Here is a 22,046-nt window from a genome sequence, read left to right on the forward strand (position 1 = left end):
CATCAATGCATCTCATTCACATCAAGGCCTATGGGGACTTTTGGGTAATGGCTGCAAATCATCTTATTCAAACTCTGTCTCCTGTTGTCTTTAGGGTAATGACCTCATTCACATTCAGGCACACGATAACGTCTGGGTAATGTCTAAACAGCCTCTCTCAAATTCAATAGTGGCACTGGCTTCACCATTACCCTCTCCATTGGCAATAAAGACCTGACTTCTTTTTGAAAAAAAGGGGAAAAAAATAAGTGAGCCTTTCCCCTCTCATAAATCTCTGGGCAAATGCAAAATAAATATCAATTTTTGCTGGAATCATCCCTCTTTATCCCTCCCCTGCCCACCCCGGCCTCAAGGAAAGGGGAAAAATCCGCAGGTGAAAGATGGAAGCTTGTCGCAGTCAATTTCAGTGCCTAAATTCAGGTCTCAGGCCAGCGTCGTAAAGTTCCGAAGCAACTCCACCTCTTTTTTGCCACCATAGCTGGTCCTTCTCCTTCCATGGCCAAAGCACCCATGCAACCGAAGTGAAACCATGGGAGAGAACACCCGAGAAAACCCAAGGCTTCAGCTTATTAGAAGCATGGTTTTCAAAGTGATCATCAACAACAATGTGCAGTGACACAGATGTCAAATCCATAAGCGTATGACTCCCTCCTCTAAAAAACACCTACCTTTCTTCTCCACAGAGCACATCCTATAAGGGCATTGAAGAATGAACCAAGCCCTTTATTCTGACAGCAAAGTCTGTGATTCTTCTGCAGACTGACATAGGTAAAACAGACTGGCCTTTACAAATACGTTTTCAAAAGGCTAAAACTATTTAAGTATGCATGTGGCAGATCAGTAAACACTGTTTCGGCACAACTAGTGACAAAGGGCCTGGGTCTTCAGTCCCTAGCTTAAAGACACCAACACAATCAAAATGAGCCCTCACTACTGTGGGCAGCAATGGCCTGACTTCTCTTATTGAGTGTAGCTGTGTCACATGACTACCACAAATCTCAGCATCAGTTTAAGACTTGAGTCTTGCAGATCTATAATGAGTTTTTTCTGTACTTCTAGAAGATCACATTGTCTCTGAACTGAAGGATTGCACTTGTCAGACTTAAGAACTTCTGATTACTCAGGAATGTCATTTCTTGAATTAACCCCTAAGCACACAAAACGTACCATATAACATTTTAAAATAGAAACAACAATGTAACTGCACATCAAACAGTGTAGTGTGAACAACAGGCCACTGAGTATTAGGGTAAACACCAGAGAATAGTATTTATGGACAATGGTTTTATGCTGGCCTGTTACTGGTTTTGGATTTTAGAGCACAGGAAAATAAAGTCATTTAAGGAAGGCTTAAATTTCAATTTAAATTATGACAAAAATCCTGGTTTACAAGCTCATCCAGATTGAACTGAAAATTGGATAAGTTTATAACTACTGTAAAATACTTTAGTATTGTAAAATTCTCTGATTAGTTTTAGTATTACAATTAAGCAGATCCTCCTACAGTAGAGATATTTAAAGTTTAATGGTCTTGTTTAAAAATTCCAAGTACATACATTACACCAAAATTTCTCCAAGTAATCTTATTCCCTGAACCAATTTGAGTGGTATCTATGATTGAAAGTCGACTTGACAACACTTAACGTTACCTGCTCCTCACTACTATTCGACCACTGCAATCTTCCTCCGCCTTTTTTCAGACAGTTGCTATTGTTGTCCTTGGCATGCGTAAGAAAACCCTATCATTAACTTATACCTCTTATATGCAGTATCATGTCTATGAAGGCTTTTGTCTAAAAGCAGTCCTGGGGGACCAGTGTGTATGCAGGTTTTCATCGTAATTAAACACTGGACTGAACTATTTCCCCCCGGCTGAACATATTTTAGCTTTCCCTCTCTCAGGGCCATGGCTTTTAGTAGTTTAAAGAGTGCTGGTAACTTGCATGTGCACCATCCTGCCAGGACCTTCCGTAATAGAATCGTCTGCAGCAGTTGGTGCAATTATGGGCATTTGCTGTATAAATGCACTTTCAACATAAGTTCTGTGTGTAGTGCCTGGGTAATCTGAGCCAGGCAGAGAGCAGTCACTAGAGTGTCTTTGATTCAGCCAAAGGGTCAAGGCAGAACAACAATATAGTTGTAAGTCTAGATTTTACGATAAACCCATCAGCAAGATAAACAGGTGAGATTAAGGGTTACGGGGACCAGATGCAATGCACACACATCTAATGAGAAAAACCAGTCAACAGGTCAGTGTGTGAAGAAAACAAGTATTTATGCTTGAATCTCAATAAACGTCATTATGTTTCAGTAACGTTCAGTTAATCTAGAAACAAGAAGCTACAAAACAGCCCCATACCTTAGAACAAAGAGCAGTGAGCATCACAAAATTTACACCAAGCATACATGCTCATGTGTGTTAAGGGGGGGCACTGCTGGAAAAAATTTAACTCCAGAGGAAAGTTATACGCAGGCATTGCCCATTGCAATGAGAAAGTCAGCACCTTTAGCACAGAATGCAGCATCTCTCTCTGGACAGCATGCAGAACCAGAATGTGTCCCTTTAACCACAGTACATTGAACTGCAGAACACAAAGTCACATAGCATGAAATCTGATCACTACCATTTGCCCACCAAAATAATGCATCTGAGCTTTCTCTGCCTACGATAGCAGTATGAAGGGTTAAGGTCAAAAGGCAGAAAAACCTCTGGTGTCAGTTTTTTACATATAGCTGCCATGGCTGGGCTCCTCGAATGCAAAATGCTTAAACATTTTGATTAAACATTTACATTTCATTTAGCAGACTTTTTTTCCAAAGTGACATACATCTCATAGAAAGTACAACTTGTGCATTACATTAGGAGAAACAGAGACATAGTTGCAGACATGTGATTTTTAAGTATATTTAGTTTCTATCCACCATATGCACCAATGTTCATCACACAAGTAGCTGCACAAAACTTTCAGAATATAACATTTTCATACTTTCACTGAGATGAATTCTTATTACAGGTCCTATGAAATGCATGTTAAAACTCACTTTTGGACTCACGTCTCCCCTAATTTTGTAAGTGCTCAAACGTGTACATATTTGTTATTTCTAATAATTTTTACCAACAATTTGTTTAATAACGGAAAAGTCTAAATGCACCTTCTCCTGTAATGCATACTTGTTCATATGGTGGTATGTGACAAAACGTCACTCAGTCACGTATCTGCATCCAAATCTCTCCCATTGTAGTAATGTACTTTTTATATTGTTCTCTGAGATGTACGTCGCTTCGGACAAAAGTCCCTGCTATATAAATAGATGTAAATTTAACTCAAAATACAACACTAAACAGAACTTTCATACCATAGGTATGGATTCTCCAACCAAAATACAGTCACAATACATTAATTCAGTTTGCAATCATTTGCAGAGAGAAATACTTGATATGTATTGCAAGCGCAACAATGACTCAGTGGGACAATAACGTAAGACGTGCTCTGTTTTCTTCCATGAGAATATTGGTATAATAGCACAGGAACAAAGTAACAGCTGAATGTCAGCAAGACACACAGAAGAATTTGTAAAACTATAACAGATTAAATGCTTAAGAGCACATTACAAAAGCTGGCTATGTCTAGCCCTCGGGGATAGAGAAGTTGGAATCCAGGATATAATAATTATTAGGGTCCAGTTCACAACATAATTCAAGTATTGTACTACACAGAACCAAGGGTATGAAACTTACTTTAGTATTACCATATAAAGTGAAAATGTTAAATCTGAGGATTAATCCACTTATTGCAAACAATTAATTGAATAAAGCCTTTAATTGACTGACAGCGAACAAGCCTTAATCTCGAGTTTTTACGCACTAAAGCTGTCTGACAATATAAATGCAGCGAAGTGCAAGTAGTTGACTTTACGGAACCCTTTTAGTGCCAATGCTGAGCATGTGAAGAGTGCAGTAAAGGTGAACAATAAAAAAGGGCCAAACAAAGAGGAGCAACATACCATTAGTGCCTGACTGCAGCTTGATGTTTGCTTGTGTAAAGCACCCGGCGGCTCATGAACATTAAACTGGTCTAATTTGGGACCGATACGACTAATGAGGACAATATTTTCCCTGCAGAAACCTTTATTTCCATTACCATTAGCTTGCAGGCACAAAATTATTTCCCATCGACTCCATTTCATCAAACAGGATAAACAATCACAAAGGCTGCCGCACAGCCATCACTCTTGCTAAAATATTGCCAGGCAAGTGGAGAGGCCAGTTGATGAATTAATGGACGAACCTTTGGGGTGTTGCCAGACCGCGGGGTGTTTATAGAATGTGGCACTGGAGCAATCCTGGATGAAGTCAGAAAAGGTACAAAATGCTATAGATCAGACAGAAAGAGCATTTTAAGACATATACGATGATACCTTCGAAGAGGGCCTGCCCACTGTGGTCCTTCAAAGGCACAGAGCTGTATAGTGGAGGCTGATCAGAGATAATGGCTTGGTGTGTTACACAGGTTGCCCCCTGTCATCTCTCTCTGAATGGAGACCTGGATGCATTAGTGGAGGTGGATGGAGGCCTCAGTTAAATGTTTCCCCCGGTCATCCCTCTCACCTGTGAGTATCACATCTAGGACAGCGGTTTAATCAAAGCACACCTAACCTACATGAGCTACATCTAGGTCGGGTGATTAATTAAAGCACATCCCAGTGGGCCAGGCGCACAGACCTCAGCACAACTGGATGCCACCTTATCAAGTCAGTGAAGAGAGTACAGCATATACTGCTGTGATTGGCTAAGGTCACAGGATGACAATTTCTCCAAAAAAAAATAAAAAAAAATACTCCTCAAGGAATACCGGTCTACGTTCTCTTGTTACCAGGGCCAGCCTTAGCAATTACAGTATGCAGTTTAGGCATTTTAGTGATGCCTCCTGGATTTAAGATCACTTCAGGTTAGGAATCAGGAGTATATGCCATTGTGTTGCATTAAAGCGATATTTATTAGGCTATATTGATAGAAAATATGTTACAAGGTTATAGCTCATGTTTCTGCCATTTCTATAAGCCCATGGTTGAAATTACAAGTTGCATTCAACACTCCTCGCTTTTTTTTGCACAAAGGCTTTACGGACAGACCCATCGCATGCTTTCAAAAAAACACCCATCTCTTCAGTGATGACTGGTGTTGGGTGAGGGTCACTGCATCAGGACAGGTTGTGACTGTATTTTCAAGGACTGCACCAACTGTGACAAGCACATAGTGTAAAAAATGCTCTCAAATTTCTTCTAAGTGTGGAGCCTGAACACCTGATTCCTTTCCTCATGAGAGCTCCACTATCATAGCCCTGCTCTTGGATATTACTTATCCTGTCCAACCCAAATGTTTCAGGTTCCTGCTTAAATACATTGTACAAATATTCTCCAGCGCTGCTCTCCACATCTACAAACTTTAAGCTGTTCGTGTGTGCCTCACCATTAGAGCGATGCCTAGTTTCACTTTTCAGACATAAGGGAACGCACCCCAGAGAGGATACATGAACCCGCCCTGGGCACTCAAATGCTCTGCACAATATAATTGCATAATCACTTGAGGAGCAAAGCTGAAACAAATTGCAGTGAGACAGGTAAATCCCAAAAACACAAACTCCAAGAGACTTAATCCTTAAAGTTGATTGGTGGTATCTAATGGGACAAATGGTTTCCATGACAACAGTTATTAATTATCAATTATTAACCTATTTGTCCCAAAAGTTAACTGTCACGGACAGTCGCTCTGAACATTCCTTGCAAATCTGTTGAAAATTCATTCATATCCAGCACATAAAAAACTGACCTATGCCCAGAGAGCCGCTATGTTTGTTAATGCAAACTTAAGACACAGACAAGCGCCAGTCATCTCTGGACGGTGTAACATAAGCTAGAAAACTACATTCGGAGCATCAGCTTCTCCTAAATGAACTATGAAAAAACATTCCTGCAAAAGAACGGTAATGAATTTTAACACCGATAAAAGTCAATTCACATTACATTTTCCTTATTATACAGAAATTCTAATTAAACCTTCTTATTAACAACAGAGTATTTCAAAGTGTAACTGGTTCTTTAAAATACATTTATTTAGCAAAATAATTAGCAAATTAGCACTCGAACGCCATTCTCACAAGATTAAAAACCAACATAACTGCTAAGAAGGCAATGCGGTCAGAAACCAGAACGCCTGTTTCAACTGCACCTGTTAATATTTTAGAAACATTAATTTTCCCACTACACAGGTGTTGTAGAGGCATTCAAAATGTTCTGCAGAAGTTATCTACAGGTGCAGCTTATGCCTTCAGTGTGATGGGAGAATCAGAAACTTGAGCCCATTGTTACTCTCACGCTTTTGGCTGATGAAACAGATGAAATGAACAAGTGATAGACTCGATCGGAACTGAGAAGTGATAAACAGATCAGAACTACACAATTTGTCTTCCCGGAATTTTACATTGCATATTTTGCCCTTTATTTTCCACAGTTTTCCCATAAAGTCAGAGTAAAATTCTAAATGCTAAGAAGTTTTCTAAAGTTTTCTAGAACTGATGAAAAGTGTTAGGGAACATACATCTGGAAAAGGAGGGGCTTGTTTCCCAGATACTCTAGGGTGGTAACTGACCTCACGCAGATGTGCAGGACGCTGTGCAAACTGGGATCTCAAAAATGGAGTGATGGAGGCTGATGAGGTTGAGCTCAGAGGTCCTGGACAGGATTCCAGCCTGACAACAGTTTCAGCAGTCACACCCTCAATCTGCTAACCTCATGCTCTTTACAGCAACAGGGTTGGATACGCAAGGTTAGCCCCAAGGACATTAAACTGATCAGGCTACGTAGAGCCCCAATGGTAAAGGTCTCATGGGAGAGGAGGACTGGGCACTGATGGGAGTGATGTGAGGGAGGGACTGAGCCATCTAAGACCACCAGTTGTGTCACATCCCAGCTTCGATAAACTGTCAACCCCCTGTGAGTCCTGCACTTTCAATCTCAGCAAGGCACTCTGATTTGCAGTGTGGAGATGGTGGAATTGACCAGGATGTAAATCTGCGGACCAGAAGTCAGCAACACAAAGAGTGTTGAATCACTGGGACAGAAGAGTCTGATGCAGAATTTGGGACCGCTGTTGCCGGTGTATAATATTAAACACCAAAGAAATCAGTTTTAAGCTACTGGCTTCATGGGAAGGAGGTGAACGACAGATAAAGTGGAATTTTGCTCACTAAACACACAGGGCCTGTCAAGCTGTCTGACCCCGCTGTTCTCCTCAAAGAGAGTGCCCCCCTTCCGGCCCTGTCTTTTCTGTGAACAGATCATTTGGACCGAGCATCTAATGTTTCATCGCATCAAAAGTATCGCCAATCCATGCTCCTTATGAACAATAGCTCCCAGTCCCCTTAAAATAGCCACCCAAATCCGCTTAATGACTAATGCTTGTTGAAATTCGTGTACTATGATCAACAGCGCTTCCATGCCAAAAAAGCAGTGCACCACCATCTTAACCTAGTTTGGAGAAGGAAAGAAAACTACTCAAGGCCGCCATACAGACTTATTTTGGCACAAAATAAATGGCACAAAACATTTCCTCTAATTAACCAAGGGGATCACAGCACAAGAACTCCAAACTTGTATACAGACAGAAGTTCCACTAGTCCCTCAGAACCAAGTCAGTATCTCAGCTCCTCATGTTGCCATCCTGGGGTTCTTAAAAAGAGTAAAAAAAGAAAATTTTTTAAGTCTTAAATGACGGGTATAACGGAATTCCCTTTGTGATCAGACTGCTCACCTCGGAGCAACCATCTGGAGATCCAGGTGATTATCTCGTTCAGCAGTTCAACCAGCTCTGAGAAAAACTCGAACAAACGCAAACACGCTCCAAAGATGTTGCCGCCACCCGTTCCCTTCTCATCCTACCCCTTCTGTATATTTATCAGCACAGCGTTGCCATCTAGAAGGCTTTTGTGGGTACTGCACGTGTGGCAAGCGGCGGCGGCAGTGATTGATTCCCCCTCTCCCACATGTGACGCAGAGCACAGACGGCCTGCTGCAGATCACGCCGAGCTGGAGGCAGCGGGGGGAGCAGGGTCCTGATGAAATAATTCCAACCCTAGCTGAAAGACCAGCATCGCCCACATTCACGCTTATTACAGCCATGTTCTGGGCAGCACCAGGGGCAGGGAAACTGGAGTCACACCACTGTGGCTTGACCTCTCAGAACCAGCTATCTCCCTCCCATTCGGACAAGAAGGGACAGGGGCGGGTGTGTCACTGCTTCCCTCAACCACGAGCGCGCCACTCCCAGTACAGATCAGACACGGTCAAGATCCCCAGGGGGGCTGTTCCCCAGCAGAAAGTCATGTCAGGGCCACAGAAGCCCACGGTTCCTTTTAATATGTTGGAGATTCCAGAGAACCTGCTCACCTCTGGCAAGAGGGTTTCACTCAAAGTAACTCTGCTCCCCCCCCTCCAGCCTCACTGCTTCGTCTCCTCATTGTGACTTGAACCAGACGGGGTATAACTCCCCAAACTCCCCCTTCCTGAAAAAGGGAGCATCTCAGAAGTACATCACTCCCACATACGCATTCCGCTTACAGTGAGACGCACGATCGACTCACTGTAAACAAGCATTGCGCCAAGGCGTCATCTGCTCCCGTCCCCAAAGCGCCTGGAGGACATCCGAGAGCGCCGCCCACCACTTTGTCTGCGCTCGTGAGTCACGGGCCGTCTGCGGATGTGCCCACACGGACAGAGGGACGCGGAAAGCGGTGAGTCAAAGTCGCCTGGGTTGAGAGCAGAGAAACTGCGACAGGTGTGACACAGACACACTCACGGGGACGCGGCTGCTGCTAAAACTGGACGTGGTAGCAAGCATATGGACGCTCTCGCATGTGTGGAGAGGTTGCGCTACGTCGTCCGCGACACAAAAGGAACGGCCACTGAAAGATGAGGACAGACAGATGTGCGCACACGCACGCGCGCACACGCACAATGCTTCTGCAAGTTGTAAGGAACATTAAGTGCGATCCAAATATAAGGCGGAATGGCTCGAGTTTAGGGAGAAACCTCCACATCAGAAAGCTTCTTGAACAAGCATTCTCAAGCAAACAAATTAGCCCCCTGCTTTACACCTGAGCTGCACTGAGGACAGTGGGAGACAGGATTAAACCAAATGTTGCGCACATGCACTGCGCTCAGCCCTAATGAAGTTCATGCACCACCTGCCCATCCCGACCCCTCAGGCCATCCTTCCACTGCAGCACTTCTGCAATCCTGCTTCCACATTGCAACTGACCTGCTGCAGGGACCATCAAGAGCAAAACGGGATCGACGCGGAGACGAGACGCCGGCGGTGCCCGCTTCCCCGTCGCCTTGCCTTCCACGTCACCTGACTTCAGTACAACACCATTAAACTTTGTTACATTTCTCTCACATTTTTGTATCGTAGCAGCTCTAGCCATCAACAACAATGATATATTAAATACCAGGAGCAAAAAACACAAAGGTACGGAGGGGGAAAAAATAACTAGATCGATAAAAACAGTGCTTTCCAAATACACACACACATTTACACAATATATCACGGTGCTTCAATACACACAGTATCACACTATTTCAACACGACAGTGATCCTGAACTCTTATACCTTCTGTTTTATGGGGCAGCAGGGGGTGTAGCAGTTAAGGCTGCTGCTTCTGGACGAAGACGTTCTAGGTTTGATTCCCACCTCCTGGTTTAATACCCTTGAGCAAGGTACCTGCTCAGTAAAAATTACCCTGCTGTGTGAATTGCTAAGTCGTAAGTACCTTAACATTGCAGGGTGCTTTGGAGAAAAGCATCAGCTAAACAAATATAAATGTTACACAAGTTTTGGAAACACAAATAACTTCTGCCCCCCCTCCCCAGACACAGTTGGCATCAGTTACTTGAAATAAACACCAGATATGGTTTTAAGTTAAATAAACCGCGCAGGGGAGAGCGTACCAAGCTGTGCTCATGAGAACGCGTTCGAAGTGGTTACTACAATCCATCTCCTTGTGTTGGGTCACAGAAACAAAATCCCCCTCTTCTGACCCTTACAGCAATCGGTCACGCCTCAGGAGCTCAGGTCGCGTGTCTGCTTGATCAGCCAACACTGAGACATGAGAAAACACGGTTCATTTTCTCCGGAAGGTCAAGTGACCTCGTACCAGATTAGACTCCATCCGACCTTTCGGTCCATTAAAAACAACCGTTTAACCGCAATCACCAAGGGACAGCCAACAAAAATCCTGCCTCAGCTCTGCAGGTTACTCATTTAGAGATGCGAGCATATGTGCGCGTGTGTGTGTGTGTGTGTGTGTGTGTGTGTGTGTGTGTGTGTGTGTGTGTGTGTAGGGCTGATAAGTCCACAGGCACGCAGGGCAAGCCAAACAGAGCTCTTCTTGATCACGGTCCACAAAGTAATTCCAGCTTCGATCCTTCCACATCTGGCTGCTGCCAAGTGTCCGACGGCCGTCTTAGACAGCTGGAAGCCGCATTTCCTTGTGTCTTACCACTTGTAACAGGTGTAAAGTGAGCGTAAGGCAAAAATTTGGGCGTCGGTCCTAGAACACCATTAATTATGACAGAAACTTCAAAAGCAGCCGGACGGACAACCTCAATCCCGACAGGTTGAGGGAAACATCTCGCTTTCTGCCGAAGAAGAGACGGCAATTAGGACAGCGCCGTGCCGAACGGTCGCTGAATTCGTTAACCCTTGATCCCCGGTGTGTGTTTACACTGCGCGAGGGGGTTTGGCAGATACGCACTCGCCTCAGCAGATAAATATTAGCCCACCTACGGGCTGCTCCAATTAGTATCGGCACCGCTGGACCTTTGTTTGCTTAATGCTTCTTTTCCAACTAATCTGTGGATAATTAGGACGAGAGCAGAGCTTTCCTTAATGCCAGAGGCCAGGAGAGGCCTTAGTCCTGTATGTCAACATCGCCCCGACGTCCCCGAGCTGAAGACAAACTCCCCGCTGGGCAAACAAAGTAGCAGAAATGCTCTACGAATGAGCCGTATGAAGGCGTCTGCTTTTCAGTGCCGTGTCTAGTTTTTCCGCAGACACGCAGGACGGTCTTCAGCCACTCAGTATTCTGCACCTTGCTCAGGTGCCATCGCAAAAGGTACAAGACATGGACTTGAGTCAGAAACGCTGATGCCAAACATTTCATTTCTGACCATATTCCCTCCAACGCACACGTGACCAGGAAGTTTTACGCTACATCTTCATCCTGTGCAAAATCCAGCCCAGTTTTCGGTCCTTTGGGCCAAAAAGGGGGACATCGCACATGAAGCAAAGCGACTCACCCATATCTATGAAATAAAAGAAGTAGATCAAGTCGATACCTTCATCAGACCTGCTGAGTACCACCAGCTCTGCTTCAAAGTCACCCTTTCTTCCACTCAGTGTGGCTACAGGTACAGAGCTGGGCTGGTCAGTACCAACAATCAGGAGGGTGTTGATTTACATCCAGGCAAAGGGACACAGGACAGGCTCACCTACGAATATGCAGTTACCAGAAGGGTACCTTCCATCTGAAGAATGCGCGAAGTCGGACAGGCTGATACGAGAGCTGTACTTTAAATTAGAACCTTGAAAAGCTCAATTTGCCATTTTCACTATACACACATATTCAGGAGGCTAAGCTGCTGACCTGCTTTCACTAACCAAACAAGTTGGAAGCAAGGCGATGGAGCCAGCTTCACCGTCACCGTGCACGTTAGCCGTTATAAATAGAGGGGACTCGAGAGCACAACTCTGTGACCTTTCATTCTTGCTGAAAGACCGAGAAAGAGGTGGCGGGGCGAATCCCGTCATCACACCACAGTAACACCTACACCCCTCACAGAGAGCCTGAATGGCAGAGCAACGGGCCTCCGGCCAGATTCGACCAAACACCCTCACGGTGCTCTCGTCCTTTCGCACAAGCAACCAGAGGCTCCATTGGTTGGCTGCAGGAGAGCCAAACATTTATTTCCTCTTTATCTTTGCTTCAATTGAATAAAACCTCACTGCGCTACAGAGGGGTGGTGGAAGGGACAGATAAATAAATAAAAAAAATATATAGACTCAAGTTCTCCAGCGGTGCTTTTGAGGGAAGAAAATAAGCATCCGCACCTGGCAGCCCACAGCTTATTTTGAATCTTTCTCCTGGCTGCTGTGCTGAGCGTTTAATTTATAAAATGCGGGATCTACAGGGGAGAAATGGGTGGCGGCTGATACCAGGGAAACCTCCTGTCTTGCAGACAAACAAAAAGGCGGTGAAGCAGGCTGAAAACATGGACTGGGGTACAAGCTCCCAACGGTGGAGAAGTGGGTGGTCAACCTAGCCAACTATGGTGTTAAATGGATGAGGCACCATGAGCAAATGACTCCATCTGAGCAACTTTCGGAAGTGGGTTTTGAGAGCTGGGAGACGGCTGGGGTGTCACTCCTCTGCGCTAAAGAGGGATCCGGGCAGAGGAAAACCTGGGGGCGGTCAGTCTCCAAGCGCTCTCCTGCAGTCCAGACAAGTGGGCAGTAACCATACGGCCAGACTGCAGACATCTCCAACAGCGTCCAAAAACATTATGAATTACACACCCAGAAGATGGTACGTAGGACAGTTCCATTTGCCTTCGTACACGGGAACAGTCAGCTGAGAAGAATTCCTAAAAAGGTTCCCAGTTCTGAGAAACAGAAACGGTGTGCCGGTTTTCTCGTAGTTCACAACCAATTACCATGTCAGGCTGAACATTAACAAAGAAATCAATACAAGTTTTCCATTTATAAGCCAGCAGCTGCACAAAAATATATTAAAAAGAAAAAAAAACTCTCAAACCATGTGCTTACTCATCCATTTTTGATGTGAAAATACCCAGCCTGCACAGTAAGGTTGTACTAAGCAGGTGGAACATTATTGACAAGCATTATATATTTGTGGAAATAAGAGACAATTCTACAAATCAACACCCCCTATGTGATGTTGTAAAAAGTTAATAACCATGACTGGGGGCAGGAGGAGTGTGATTACACACTTCTCGTATAGGGTGTGTGACACGCAGAAGTACTGCCTCAAAAAACATTGGGGTGGGGGGCATTTTCTGGTGAAGGGACCGAAAAGGTGGTTGGTTATTACTGCATATGGTCATGGTTCGAATGGTGCCAGTAAATGTACCCTAAATGAAATCTGATATAGAGAAATGGATTTTAATATGTTACTGCCTGGCAGGAACATGATTTCTCCCTACTTGTAGGCTTCCCTCGTGTTAAGCAGGGATTTAGTGCATAAGTTCCACGAAGAAAAACAAAGTTCTTTTGAGAGAGAAGTGAGAAATCCTGCCTCTGAGGAGCCCTTTTCTCCAAGTAAAAAGTGCCCCTGCTCTCCGTTCTTTTTTCAATAGTTGGTGCTCATGCAGACGCACCAGTGTAAATGTCAACCCCAAATTAAAGGACCCACACGAGTAGCCCCAGTATGTCCAACACGGGATCCGCCCGACACACACAGAACCTGGCATTTTCACCACGACGGGAAGGGAAAAAAGCGCACGACGGGTCACTTTTTATGACAGTAACGGGAGGAACAGAGGCGCACTGCACTCTTCTTATTCATTAGCGCCCTTATTAATCGTTATTAACCCTTATTTATCCGGAACCTTCTCTCAACGTGACGCGCGCGCTCTGATCACCTTTACTGTGATTACAGCAGGGTATTCTTATGCAACACCTTACCTGTTTTCACGCGGTTCCTAGCGGAAAAGTGTGTGTGTGTGTGTGTCACCGCGCAGCCAAGCCGCTTTTCGAGCTGAAAGAACATTTTTTCAGCGACCCTGCTGTCTGAGTGTGAGTGTTAGTGTCAGTGTTAGGAAGTGAACGCTGCGGCTCCACTAAACACACGTGTATGGTGCGAAACGCATCCCGACCCAAGCCGAACACAGAATTAATTCTCTCCTGAGACCGTCTCGCGCGCATTACGGACTGGTTTAATCCGGCAGGTAGCTGGAATGACCAGCACCTGTTGGCTGTTACGGGGATGACCGTGTGGTCAGTTCGGTGGTCATAAAACATGTGCGCAGGGGGCGGGAGGGGATTCAAGCGAGCCCAGGCTACAATGTGTGTGGAACTCCATTGAGAATTATTGTTAACATTTTCGCCACCCCCCCGCACAGTTCTAGACAACTTGTCACGCTGATGCCACATACGTTAAAAGCCCACGTTTAGCGCAGGACTTCAGCTCGAGTGGACGGGGGTTCAGCAGCGCGACCCGACACGAGCTCCGAGTGGGCGGTTATATAACAGCCCATATCGTGCGTGGTATAAAAATAGTTGCGCGAAGAGTGACGGACGCAGGTGCCGCTTGATCACCGCGATCGCGTGACACCGGAGCCGCCACGGGGGTCCCGCGAGGAGACGGGCGCGCGGACCGAGCGAGGAGCGCGCTCTGCGCGGTGGGGATCGGTCGAGTTTAGTGGGTCCCGCCGCTAGGGGAGAGGACCGGACCCCACGAACGGACGGATCCCCGGGCAACGAGAAGTTCAGCTCTGAGCGGAATACTGATGGGGCTCTGGAGGGGGGCGATCGCCCCCGATTTGCACGTCGCTACAAACACGCACTCCTGAGCGTAGTCAATGTTTGTGCCTATGCATGTATGCATATTTTTATATATATTATATATATATGTGTTTATGTACACCGAGCACCGCGCACCGACGTAGCTTGGCACTCGCCCCGGCTATTAACGAGGATAACAATTAAAACATTTGCATTCCTGTTATTATGATTTATTAGTATTACCATAATAAGAACCCACCGTGTCCTTGCCATCTCTTCCTTGCAATTTCCTAAAGAGCCGCTGCAATCTCATTCAAAATGTATTGCACCCATTCGTATCTACACTACAGTGTCAGTGTGTAATACTCACTGTGTATATCTTTCTTTCCCGCAAAAGAAAGAATGCCTATGGACGGCTGCGCATGAGGGGTGTTAAGAAATGGAGCGCGCGCGCCAACTCAGCCCATGCGGTCGCGCGCCTAACACCGACTAACGCGTTCCCGCGAAACGACGGGGTGAAGCATGTTGTTAGCATGGCACTGGAAGCCGGAACGAGCCTGGGGGGCTTCCAGGGAGCAGAACTAGGAGCGCCGGTCCGTTACCTGAGAGAGGAGGAAGGCTGCGAGGATGCGGGCTCCCATCTCCATGGTTATCAGTTTGTCTCAAGGTAAAAACAAACAAAAAATGAAAAAGAGGAGAGAGAGAGAGATTCAAAGGGAGGCGCGCGCTGGAGCGGCTGTGCTCATAATCCCGGAGTGGAAGTGCCAGGGTGAGAGAGGAGCCTCCAGTCGGAGATGCCAACTTCACAAATATAGAGCCGCAGCCGCGCAGCCCAGCGCTGGACGGAGGAGACCACTGGACTGGGAGGGGAAGCCCAGCGCGCGCGCACGCACACACACATACACACACACACACACACACACACACGCAGAGAGAGAGAGAGAGGGTCGCACACACACACACACACACATCCACGTCCACGCACTCACCTAACACCTGCCTTTTCCCACACCGGTGGCTGTGTGATCTGCACGCGCCGTGGGTCTCATCGCCTCCTCTGTACCCCGCGCGCGCGGTGCACAATGTGTGGCAATGTTTCGTTTGCAAAGGAATGTTACTGACACCTCAGAGTTTGTCTGCTTTCACGAGTGTTTACTGCGACTGAAAAGAAAAACTTGTCATTTCTTAATTTTCATTGACTGATGAAAATGATTTCTTTGATTATTCCTTACTTCTTGGTTTGAGCAGACTTGTCAAACAAATAGACAGATTGATTCTAGTGTCTATTCTGTACTACACATTGGTGCTTCTTCACTGGGGTAGCAGGTGGCGTGCTGCTCAAGTTTGCTGTCTTGCATCCGGAAAGGTTCTGGTCCTGGTCTTGGTCCTGCTCCTGGTCTCCCTACCACTGTACTACTCTTGATCATGGTACTTACTCTGCACCAATCCAGTAAAAATACCCTGGCCCCTCAACGGGTGAAGCATCGCAAAGCAGATTCTCTAACACTACAAGCTGCCTTATGTGAAGGTGTCAGCCAAATAATATGTGTACAGAGAAATATATATATATATGTGTGTGTGTGTGTGTGTGTGTGTGTGTGTAATGGCACATTTTGCGTGTCTAGAATCTGGCTGAAGGAGTGCCGTCCCCCTCCAGCATCACCAGCGTCTCAGATGTGCATTTGGAAAGTGATGCTCATGTTAGGCAAACCTGTACTGCACAAGAAATGCATATTCAAAATCCGTTGGTTAATACGAAGAGGACGAGTGTTTCTGTGGACACCGGACTGGGCCGTTTTGTCGAATGTAAACGTGTTTCAGAATGTACCCGCGGTGTGGTAAATGCGCGTCTACAGCACTGTGGCATTCGCGGTGATGCAGCTCTGCGCAGGCTTGCTAAAGTAGCATGTTCTTCCCAGGTATCCTGACCCTCGTAGCCCATTCTCCAGGCCTGTCTGTGTGGGACGGTCACGCTCCACCTCTGCTGGAATTAGCCCACGAGGCCACTAGAATTAAACAGCAGTCTAGCATTTGATCACCACGCAGCAGAAGATATACGGTAGAGCCCCCCCCCCCTCCCCACCCGCAGCATGTGCGCAGTATTTATACAGTGTTTATATTTACGCCGTCGTTTCTATTTTGAAAAGTGGTTGGCTTGCAGCTGCTTGAACGGAATGGGAGCCGCAGTGACGTGCAGAGGCTTCCACAGCAGGTGCTCTGGGGTGTGCGAACTCCACCCGCTGCAGTGAAGGTTACTGTTGATATACGACGGATTACAACTTTTAAATTGATTCGCAGGGATCAAGAGTCTATTACTGTCTACCCCCTCATTTTTTCAGGAGTGTGAGCAATCTATCAGTCAGGCTAATCTTTCAACAAAGTACCCTTCCAAGTTCTAAGGAAATGAACTAGAAAAGGGATGAGCCACTTCAGGGTCTGCTGGCTTTTTTCTTTCTTTTTTATTTTTTGTTTTTTTTTATTTTTTTTTGCTCTGAAGCCAGGAATAGAAAAGGAGGGAAAACTGACTTGATATTCCTAGAGGCAAATAATTGCCCTCCAAATGCACAGTTATGATGTAAATACGACAGTTCTAGACTTAAGAATGTATGTTAATGTTAAATGTTAATTGATACAATTAATGAAATTCACATTCTACAGTCGTCCCAGGTCATGACAGTGACAGATTTCAAAACAGTCCAAATTGCAAAATGCTTCTCAAGGTCCTGTGTTTTTCCTCGAGGAAGGTGTTCCCAGCGCTCACATTTATCCAGGTGTGAAAAATGAGAGGAGCAATTGTTGTGACGGAAGAAGGGATTGCTTTCTAAGACAATGTGTCCAGAATTTGCATCCGATGCATGCATCAAACCCAAGGGACAGCATGTGGAGTCAAGGTCTCACAAACGAGTCAAAGAAGCAACGTTTGTGGCCGAAACCAGGACAAGAACAGTAACAGTGAGTCTCGCCTTTTTTCATTTGCAAAAAAAGAAGCGGTTATAATAGATTATGCACTGTTGAACAGATTATCCAAAATTATCAATATTTCAGTAGAAAGCGGATTTACTGATTTACTAACGTGAAAATGCGGATGCTTTGAGATGCAGTGGCCAGAAGTTCCTGGGGGGTAAACAAGCAGAGTTTCTAAAAGCGCAGTTGCTCGAGTTGCTGTCATTCAGAGCAAGAACATCATGTATGTGGCCATTGTGCCATCACACTGGATAGAGTCAAATCAAAATTTCCTTTCAAATTGCGTTCCGCAGCCTGCCGTGTTCTGGAACATCCATCCAACCTGCTGGCATGGTTTGTGTCCAGTCGGATTCCGCATCAGGCGGGATTGATTTCTGCGGATCGCGTGTAACTTTCAGCCAATCGCGTTCAGGTACGCTTGCCTTGCTTCACCTTGACAGCTCGAGCCTCTGTGTTTGTATAGCGGTGCAGACCCCTGCGCAGGTGCCACGCCATCAATAAATAATGGCACTGCCTGAGGCCTGCCTCAAACTCCTCTGCCTCCTTTAAGGGTTACTTTGAGCTTTCAGCTGTGCTTCGCCAAATCCCCTTTCCATATGAAATGATGGTGGAAATGAAAGCTGAAAGCTTAACACGAAAATAATTTCCAGGATGTTGATAATGATGGATGTTTGAGACGGATGAGCAAAACCTGGAGGAACCTTGAGAGCTCCCCAAAAGTCTGCCCTGAAAGGAGATCAGAGTGGAGAGAGCACTGTTGGATCTCTTGTATATCATCTTACGGTTTCCAGAAAGTGTAAGAAAACAGTGGGAGGTACGACTTCTAGCTGTTGGACCCCCAGACTTTTGAGAACGATCCACTAGTCGGTGTGTGAGGTGTCCTTTTATTCCTTGCCTTTACGTTCAGGCTGAGGGCTCGCGTTTTGTAGCACGTCCAGCTGAATATGCTGCTGCATTCAAATATCACCGAGTGTTCGTCGTCGCACTAATCAGCTGAAGCAACACACACCAGACGCAGTGTGTGATGTCCCCCTGAACAAGAATGATACCAGATGGCACGGTCACCGTGGGGCTCACTTCAAGCAGACCCGTGTGCATTTTCCTTCAAACAGTGGTTAGCATGCCTGACGGAGGATGGGGGGGCATCCAGTGCAGACTTGATGCCCCATAACCTCATTTGTGCTTTTCATGCATTTGTGCCACAAAGCACTGTGATGTAGCCCCTTTCAAAAGGCTCTGAAAAAAAAAAAATGGATTTGAACCAAAGAGGTTGTTTACACTCCACCACTCTCACTGCTGGATGGTAAATAGACGTATCATTTATTTAGCAGACATTTAGCAGACTATCTGTCAGTCGTTTTCCTAATGCCATTCTTATTTCTTATAACTTTGCTTTAAATGTTTCTGTTGCGTAAGTGGTGTTCAATGGACTGAGGGTAGAAGGTGGAAAGAGAAATGTAAAAAAGCATGGAGACCTAACAGTTCCCTTGGTAGTTTCATCATGTCTCCACTAGGTGGCGTCAAAAACTCCCCAGTCACACAACTGTCCAGCAGAGTAGCAGGGGCTTTTAAATATCCTGTACATTTTCTAAGGGTCAATTTTAATACTTGGACCAAGACAGCTCTCCCTATAGAGGCTTTTGCACCCATGTATGTTATTGTGTACACCCCATACTGACTGCATTAGTTTTATTCTAGGCACCACACTTTTTCTGTTTTTTTGGGTTTTTTTGTACAATGAAAAATTCTGCTGGTGGATTCATGGAACACTCAACACACAAAAAGTGACTGAATAACTTTTTTAAGTTGAAAAGCAGTTTAAAACAACTGAAATCTGTCTAAGGTAAGCAAGTATTATTTGCCGTATGGCCACATGGGAGTGATACGTATAGCGTTGGGAATCAAAGAGGAAGCAGAATCATACACATCTCAGAGCTGGAAGTTACTTTATTTAACCCAACACAGGATGTTGTATTTCCATTTAGGAAGGATTATGATACGTGTTACGATCGTCTCCCTCACGGAATTCAAGGTGATTCACCCGCACGCAACTTTCCAAAGCGCACGCACAAACAGGCCTGAAGGTCATGGGTTTGAATCTCACAGTGGGTATTATTACTGCACAGTCTTTTGCGTGAAGAACTCTTCACCCCAAATGCACAAGTGGAAAAGATATCTGTAGAAATAGGCCATTGAATACATGAGATCATGAGGCTTGCGAAGACAGAGCGAGGAGGGGCTGCGACCCTCTGGAAAGTGGTGTGATGTGCCGATAAATCATGTGTGGTAATCTGCTATAAATAGCACCTGTTGTTAGGTCCCCCAGAGCAGAGGTGCTCTGCTGCTTTATTCCCTATCAATAATTAAGGGCAGAGGAGGGAGGGAAGGCACACCCAGAGCCAATGAGGTGCCATCAGATCACCATCAATCATGCCTATAGCCCATGTTAAATTATACTGCTCCGTAACAATTAAAGTCTATTAAGTGTACGGTTTCATCAGCCCACAGGAAGTTAAAGCACCGGTGAAAGGTCTCCTGGTCCTATTTTTGTCTGCGTACATTTGAATGTACCTATGTTAAAGTTCCCCTGATAAAGCTATCCAGCCATGCCAGACCTGTGCAACAACAGATTCGTTTTTATTCCTTCCGGGAAGAATCGCAATAATTCATTCCAAATTCAAGCTCAGAACGAAAGCGAAAAGATGTATGTGTACGTTCTTTAAAAGGATGCGTTCAGTACCCCTGCTGCATCTCTGGTGATGTTTGTGTTGTCTTATTAAAACAACCTCTTTTCCATCTGCCTCTTTCCAGCTAAAGCGATTTCGGTCTCGATCCACGGGGGAGGCTAAAGGCAGGAGCGCATAGAAGCGGCACCCGCTTCCATCCCCTTTCTTCCACCGTTTTCCCCGAGCGGGGGATGTCGCAAAATTAGCTGCATATTTACAGGTGGGATGGAAGTGGGGCCGACGCGTCGCGAAAACGTGTGTGCAAAAGCGGAGCGCGTTCCGGCCCAGCAGGACGCGGTGCCGTGTCCCCGCGCTGACATGCGTCACGTGCGGCTGTTGTCGCTCCCAGCCGAATCCAAATGAAACCCCAGGATCAAGTGAACCAGTCCAAATGCAAAGTTTCCGAGTCCATTTGCAAACCTCCATACCTCCAAAGGTGGCTGGTGATTCAAAGCTTATAGCCGCTGAATGCCGCTGTCGCAGTGTCCCTGGTGAGACAGCATACAGCCAGCTCAGCACAGCCATTCAGACCCCAGCGCCTCACCACCATCAGACCGTTATTCTCTTCATCATTCACAGACCGAAAGCTGCAAACCCCTCTAACTACCTGGAGAACTCTTTTCATACTGCACATGTTCTTAACGCAGTCCAGTTGGGGTCTCGACAAAGTTTCGCTTCCTTAAAAGAACCACGCGTCCGCATCTAAGTCTCTCTTTCTGCTAATGTAATGCACACATTGTATTTTCTATGAGATGTACGCCGCTTTGGGGAAAAGCATCTGCTAAATGAATGAATATAAATGTAAGCGTAAGTTGACCTGGGCTCTGTTTTGCTAGTCAAGCGATAGATACTGCAATGTACATGATGAAGGTCTCCAGGCGGGGTAAATATCTCGTCGGCATAGTGTGTCCAGCACCGCAGTGTGAATATTTACCCACTGCAGTAACAGTGCCTGAAAGTCACACGGTACAAGAGTGCGAAGACACAGGGCCAATACTGCATCACTATCGCACCGATCCAAACACGATAGCGCGGTGTAGCTCCAGCACAGAGCGCAGATAAGAGGGGCTCTCAAAGAGTACATCGCCGAGTCTTCTATCAGGGCAGATACACACCACCTCTTGACAGAAACTCTCACCCCACACTATGTAAATATATATATATATATAATATATATAGACACACACAATACATTATATGCTGGATTATATATTTTGTACTGTTCTATAGGAGCCACTGATAAATCCCACAATTTTCTGCTATCAGAAAAGATGACACATGAAATGAATCAGCAAAACACTGGGTGTGAAACCATTTTTGCACAGCACAAGAAATGAGGATCAACTCATTTTTTTTGCTTATTCCACGCAAGGTTATCAGTTGCCTGTGACGGGTCTGGGGTTTGCACTGCGTCTGATTAACATCCGTGGGTTCAGAGAGGGCTCAGTGTTCAATCTCCCCCTCTGCCGCGTACCTTTTCACCTTAGAGAGGCCTTCCACTTACAGCGAAATGAATGGAAGCAGGAGTGACGGAGCCAAACGGGTCGGGACCCCAACAGCGGTGAGAGTTTCTTGTTGTGAGGGAGTGGGTTGATTCCTCTGCGCCTTTGCTCTTCACGCTAATCCAAGGTGTGAAATCCTTGGTCTTCCCCAGGGGGCGAGCACTCGCATGGGCAGACGTTCGCAAATAATCCCAAACCAGAACTTCTATAATGACCTTCAGTGTCATTCGCACACCGAGCACCGCACGCTGTCAGACTCGGACAGGGGAAGCGCTC

The 22,046-nt window shown here is 45.7% G+C and overlaps 1 protein-coding gene across 2 annotated transcripts in view; it reads right to left on the bottom strand.

The window, feature by feature from the left end:
- cdh13 (cadherin 13, H-cadherin (heart)) overlaps window positions 1-15,441 on the bottom strand; it is a 334,841-nt gene extending 319,400 nt beyond the window's left edge. For both annotated transcript variants that reach the window (XM_018726675.2, XM_018726674.2), the window contains exon 1: window positions 15,181-15,441. In XM_018726675.2, coding sequence (XP_018582191.2) covers window positions 15,181-15,225 — 45 coding nt within the window. In that variant the 5' untranslated portion in view covers window positions 15,226-15,441. The remainder of the gene's footprint in view (window positions 1-15,180) is intronic.
- Window positions 15,442-22,046: the final 6,605 nt, after the last annotated feature.

This window comes from Scleropages formosus, chromosome 7 (genome assembly GCF_900964775.1).
Source record: "Scleropages formosus chromosome 7, fSclFor1.1, whole genome shotgun sequence".
NCBI classification, from domain to species: domain Eukaryota; kingdom Metazoa; phylum Chordata; class Actinopteri; order Osteoglossiformes; family Osteoglossidae; genus Scleropages; species Scleropages formosus.